The sequence below is a fragment of the Natrix helvetica genome (assembly GCF_964273705.1).
Source record: "Natrix helvetica genome assembly, chromosome: Z".
NCBI classification, from domain to species: domain Eukaryota; kingdom Metazoa; phylum Chordata; class Lepidosauria; order Squamata; family Natricidae; genus Natrix; species Natrix helvetica.
This window is the reverse complement of record NC_138554.1, coordinates 35,324,765-35,330,747: the sequence shown is the minus strand read 5'-3', so window position 1 is coordinate 35,330,747 and position 5,983 is coordinate 35,324,765. Positions and strand designations below refer to the sequence as shown.

The 5,983-nt window shown below is 32.1% G+C and overlaps 1 protein-coding gene across 1 annotated transcript; it reads right to left on the bottom strand.

Annotated features, from left to right (window-relative positions):
• Positions 1-4,796: 4,796 nt before the first annotated feature.
• Positions 4,797-5,732, bottom strand: LOC309401540 (olfactory receptor 5AP2-like; the record flags this gene model as incomplete). The annotated part of the gene is made up of 1 exon (XM_081970610.1): positions 4,797-5,732. The coding sequence occupies one exon, from the start codon at positions 5,730-5,732 to the stop codon at positions 4,797-4,799; it is 936 nt and encodes a 311-aa protein (XP_081826736.1).
• Between the last annotated feature and the right edge of the window lie 251 nt (positions 5,733-5,983).

Genomic DNA, 5,983 nt, shown 5'->3' with positions numbered 1-5,983 from the left:
GTTATTGGATATATGAAAGTTGATAACAAAAAATAACTAAGTTTTATAATTAGTAAACAGTAATTTAGTAACTTTTAGATTGTTAAGTTATGTGTATGTATGTATATATATAAAGGCTTAAGGTTATTGGATGATTTTTGTAATAACTAATGAAATGCCATCAGGTGGTTGTGTTTTTAACTATGGATTATTTTAGGCAAAAGGACGCTAAAACAACTTCAGTCAAATGAGAACTATGCTATGTTGATAATAAGATTCATTAAGAATCTTTGACATCTGATATGAATATCGCTCTCACAGGGAGGGACTTCTGATATGAATATCGCTCTCACAGGGAGGGACTTCTCCAGGTGCCATCCACCAAGCAATGCCAGAGGGCGGCGCCGAGGGGCAGGGCCTTCTCTGTGATGGGCCCAGCCCTCTGGAATGACCTCCCCCCCGACATTAGGACAACAACCGATCTCCGCTCCTTCCGCACAAAACTCAAGACCCACCTGTTCCAACTAGCCGGCCTGGCCTGAATTATAGCTATTTTCTAATCCCTCTGGATAAAATTTTAAATTAGGTTTGACTTTGGGTGTTTTAATTGTTTTTTAATTGCATTTTGCTGTTCTTAATTAATTGATTATTTATTTATTATGTGTTGTACAATGCTTTTTGTATATCTCCTCCTTGTTATTCATTTGTTGTGTAATAAATTGTACGCCGCCCCGAGTCCCTTGATGGAGAGGGTGTGGCATATAAAATGGATTAATAAATAAATAAATAAATAAATAAATAAATAAATAAATATAAGTAATGATTGTGAAAGAGATGCACAAAAGCTAATTATAACCAATTGACACACTTTCTACAAGATGATGATTTTTTGTGTTGTTTGTTTAATAAAAATTTCTTGGGAAAAAAAAAAGCAATGATGGTCCTAACAAGACAGCTTTAATTTTTGACCATGGAATACCTGTTTCTTTTCTTGATCTTCCACATGCTGTAAAAGTATTGAGGAGTCTTCTTTGATCATGCAGTCTCTTAGCAAGAAACAATCCACAATATTTATATGTATTCCAAAATATATATGAAGATGATGTCTTTAACCTTATATTTTGAAAATCTATATTAATCACTTCATATGTGTTTGCTTTCCTTTATTGATAACAAGTAAAATAATTATTAGGAAAAATATGACTTTTTCATAACAGAGCAAGTCAAGGAGAGAAATGGGAGTGGATAGAAAGAAAGTAGAAAAGCTGTAACCTTTGGGGTTATATTATGATTGTAGATGTCAATTGGTGGACCTTTTTAAAGATATTTAATAATGATCTCAGCTTTTTTTTCTAAAATGAATACTAGCAATAAAACAGACTGAGTAAAACTTTATTAAGGAAATATTTAGAAAATAGTATTCAATTTAAATGTATAAAAATTGATGTTTTGACAAGCGGCAATGAATTATAAGTTTCCAGTTGTCAGTTATGATTGTTTTGTTCATTTTTTCCCTATAGAATAATAAAAGAATGTATCAATCGATGTCTCAGCCATCTCCTTATGTTAAATTTATATTGCTAATCAAGATGTAGAACTTTTTAAAAAATGACAAAATGAATGCTGGATAGGTAGAAACTTCACATATCTGCCTTAGCTTGTATGACCAATCTTTGATTAAACCATTTTTTCATCTTGTATTAAATTCACTAAATGCAGTTCTCTTTAATTTTTCATAATTTCTTTCATGGAAGAACACTATATGCCACTCATGAAAATTTCATAGTAATGCTCTTCTTCTGAAAGAAATAATAACCGCTCTTGTACAGTCATTATTAAGGCTAAAACCAAAATATAATATTTGTGACATTAGGAGCAATGGCAAACACCAGTCCCTTATCAAATGCACTAGGTATCTACTTTGTGCGAATGGAACTTATTTCAACATAGAAAATTGTCCCATAAATAAGTCAAGGAGGTGAACATAAATAATTCTGTTGCTTCCTCCTATTTTCTCCACAACAACAACCCTATTTGATGAATTGGGGTGAGAGAGAGTGACTAGCCCAAAGTTACATATATCATCCCTTAGGTAAGACCATAGTCTCCAGGTTTCTAGAACGAAGGCTTAAGCACTACACCAAATTTCAATGCATTCTTTATCACTATACCTTGAAAGTTCCTTATGTCTTCTACCATGCCATCCCAAGATTCCATGCCCAGACAAGATTTCAGATAAATCACTTGGGGAATGTCAGTGGTAAATCTTACTCCATATGACATATATATTTAAATCAGAGTACTATGAATAAACAAATATAAATCAAAGACAGCATGGACTGCCAGTAGAAGATCTTGGTAAAACATAAGCAAAATATATGAAGCTTAAATATTTAGGTAACCAAACTTTCCCATCTCACTTACAGATGAATTGCTTTCTTTCTTTGGATGCTCTTCAATTACTTTTATAAAATTTATATGTCCTATATAGAAGAGTCTTCATATACTATACTCCTCACTAAGGTGATAGTTGATCGATATTCCAAACTCCCATATGAAGATCAAGTATGTATTTGCTCAAACATAGAGTTGAATATTTTTGGGGGGTTGTTTTTTATTTTTTTCATTTTTGTAACATATAAATCACATGTATACTATTACATAGCCACCACCGTATTGTATTATTAAATGTTTACATCAATTCATCTTACCATCAACTCCCAAAAGACAATTATTTGCTCTTCTGCTCTCCATACACCATATATGTACCTTATCAAGGGTTGAATCTTTTTATACATCCTTCTAAATAGTGTATTGTACTCTCATGGCAATTAGAGATAATACACTCCCTCTTGGGTCTGACAGACTCCATTTATGAAGAGTAAATTGAGGCATTTAGTTGGGGAAATTGGGACATTCCCATGGGGGTTGTTTGGCAAGTTTGAAAACACTTCTATCAGTGGGGTTGGAGAGTTGAAGTGATTCCCCCCCCCCCATTTAGTCATATTGTAGAAGAAATTACCTAAAACTATTCAGTAAATGTAGATTGACTTGGTATACGATTGCACTACAGAGCAGATATTATGAGTCTTAGAAAAACATCTGCTTAAAGTTCTTCCAGAACTTTTCAAATAAAATTTCAAAACGTTATTTCAGGGGGAGGCAAAGTTGATGAATGGAACAGTGGCAATAACCCCTATAGCAGATTGGACCTAGAATAAAAAATACCCAATGACCCAGTCATGGTAAAGGAAAAACATATCTACAATGATTGAAAACCCCTAGTCACAAATTTCTCTTGCTTTTACTTAACCAATGATGAGTTTGGGAATCATTGACAATGGATACCTGTGATGAAAAAATCTAGGGCTTTATTCAATTTATAAATGAAATAAAATAAAACAGCCCTAGAATAAGATCATCTTATCCTTTTTTTAAAACAGCCAGTCCCATGATAATGATTTAACAAGTAAAAACAATATTCTAAAATATTACTATACTAGAAGCAATCATCAGCAATGAATTCAGACAGATGCTATCATGTCATATGATAGTAAACAGAATGAAAGTTAACCTTTATGTTAGAATAATAGATTTCATTCATTTATTTTTCTCCTGTTTTAGCTCCAAATTTCCTGAGTAAATGGGTGTTTTGAAAGCAATAGAATTTTCTTGTATTTATTCAGTGTATGGTAATTACATGGACTTATGGTAGTTCAAATGATCAGACATTGGCCGGTGTAGGCTCTTGATGGACATTCTATTCTATTGTTTTCTAAACACATGTATATTAGTCATTTACTCAGGAAATTTCATGTATTTGCCAAATGCTAAATAAATAAAACAAAATTAAGGTTATAGATAAATGTTTTTTTTAATCTATAGCTTTCACTTATACAAACCATTTGGTACAGCCAATGACTATTTTATTTTATAGAGTTTCTTCCTCTTATATATGTATATATGCATTATTACATATGTAAGCTTTACAGGTATGTTGTTTGTGATTTAGTGTGGATTATAAATAAATGAATACAAAGGAATAAAAATAATTATTATAATTATTTATTTATTAAATTTACATGGGTTTCCATCTCAAATGCATATACGTAATAAAGTTACATTTAAAATGGGCTTTTTCATCCAAAACACTACATGCTTTTTTAGAAGTGAAAATAGAACAGTAGAAATATACACAGATTTGAACTAGCAAGCATATTAGTAATTCTGTGAGAATATTTTAAATGCTTCATGAAATTATTGCAATGGGAGAATATGGCAGTTCATAAAATGGCTGCCAGGGTGGCTAGGATCAGATAGAGTCAACCAATTTACCAGGAATTAAAATGTTCCCTACTATTTTCTTTCTTTATTCACAAGTGTTTTGTATTGTTTCCATGAAAAACCAAATCTATACATATTACAAAGGGAACATACAATAGATAATAATACAGAATAATAATAAACCAATTCCACAATAGTAGTAATAGTAATATAAAGTACAATAATATGTGCCCTATTATTTTGAGCCATCCTGTGATGAGCCATATAATGGCACTTTTGTAAGGATGAATAATATTTTTTTGAAATAAATTAAAATATTTATATTAAGACTATGCAGGGCTAGGGCCCCCTTTGAAACAAAGTGATGCCACAGGCATAAACATTATTTTAAAATAATACCTAGGGTAAAATGAGGTACAGAATCTATGGTATATGAAATGAGGATATGTTGTCCACATTAGTCTCTGTAGCACCAAAGCTATACCTCATCTTTAATTCTATTTTCCACACAAATTGAAAAGTTATGATACTATTCAAAAACTTCTCTTATATTTTCTAATAATTTTAAAGAAGGCTTCCTTCACTTCTTTGTTTCTCAAACTGTAGATGATGGGATTGACCATCGGAGTCACGACAGTGTAGAATAGAGAAAATATCTTATGTAGTTCTTTCAGTTTTTCTGTTTCAGGGACAACATAGACAAGCAATAGTGTAACAAAGAAAAATGTAACTACAGTGAGATGAGAAGAACAGGTAGAGAAGGCCTTCTGTTGTGCTTTTTTAGATTTCATTTGCAGCACAGTATAAAGTATACAGATGTAGGAGGTCATTGTTAGGAGAAATGGGGTCCCTATACCCATGGATCCTAGAATAAAAGTAGCAAGTTTCACTAAGTGTGTATTGCTACAGGAAAGATTTGCCACTGAATATACATCACAAAAGAAATGGTCAATTTCACAGGGACCACAAAATGTTAACTGTACTAGAAAAAATGTTATGATAGTATTAGTCAACAAACCACTAATCCAAGACATGAGGGCTAGCTGGAAACAGAATTTACTGTTCATGGTAGATCCATAATGCAGAGGTTTGCAGATTGCTAAATATCGATCATAAGACATCATTGCCAGAAGATAACATTCAGTGGATGCTAAAAAACCAAAGAAATAGTATTGTGTCATACAACCATACATAGATATAGATTTATCCCCAGTTACAAAACTAGCCAGCATTCTGGGCAAAATGGTTGAAATGTAGCAAGTCTCCAAACAAGACAAATTTACAAGGAAGAAGTACATGGGGGTATGAAGATGTTGGTCAGCTACAACAAGTAGAACAATAAGTAGGTTCCCCACAATAGACAAACTGTATATAATAAAGAACAGTATAAAGAACAATATTCCCATTTGGGGAAAATTGCTGAATCCCGAAAGAATGAAGGTTGTAACACTTGACTGATTTAATTCCATTATTTCCTGTTAATAATTGGTAATAATAACAATTTGAAGAACTTTAGTAGCCCCATCTTTCCTTCTTTTCTTCTATCTGTTGATTGTATCAAATGTTGAAATACATTTTTGAATCTTGTTGGTATATCTAAACAGCAGAAAGAACAGATGTTGTATTTCTAAACATATTAACCACATCATAATAGACAATGTCATGTGTTAATAGTCCATGACATTAAAGGAAATAAACAATAGTCTGATGTGAAATGCTA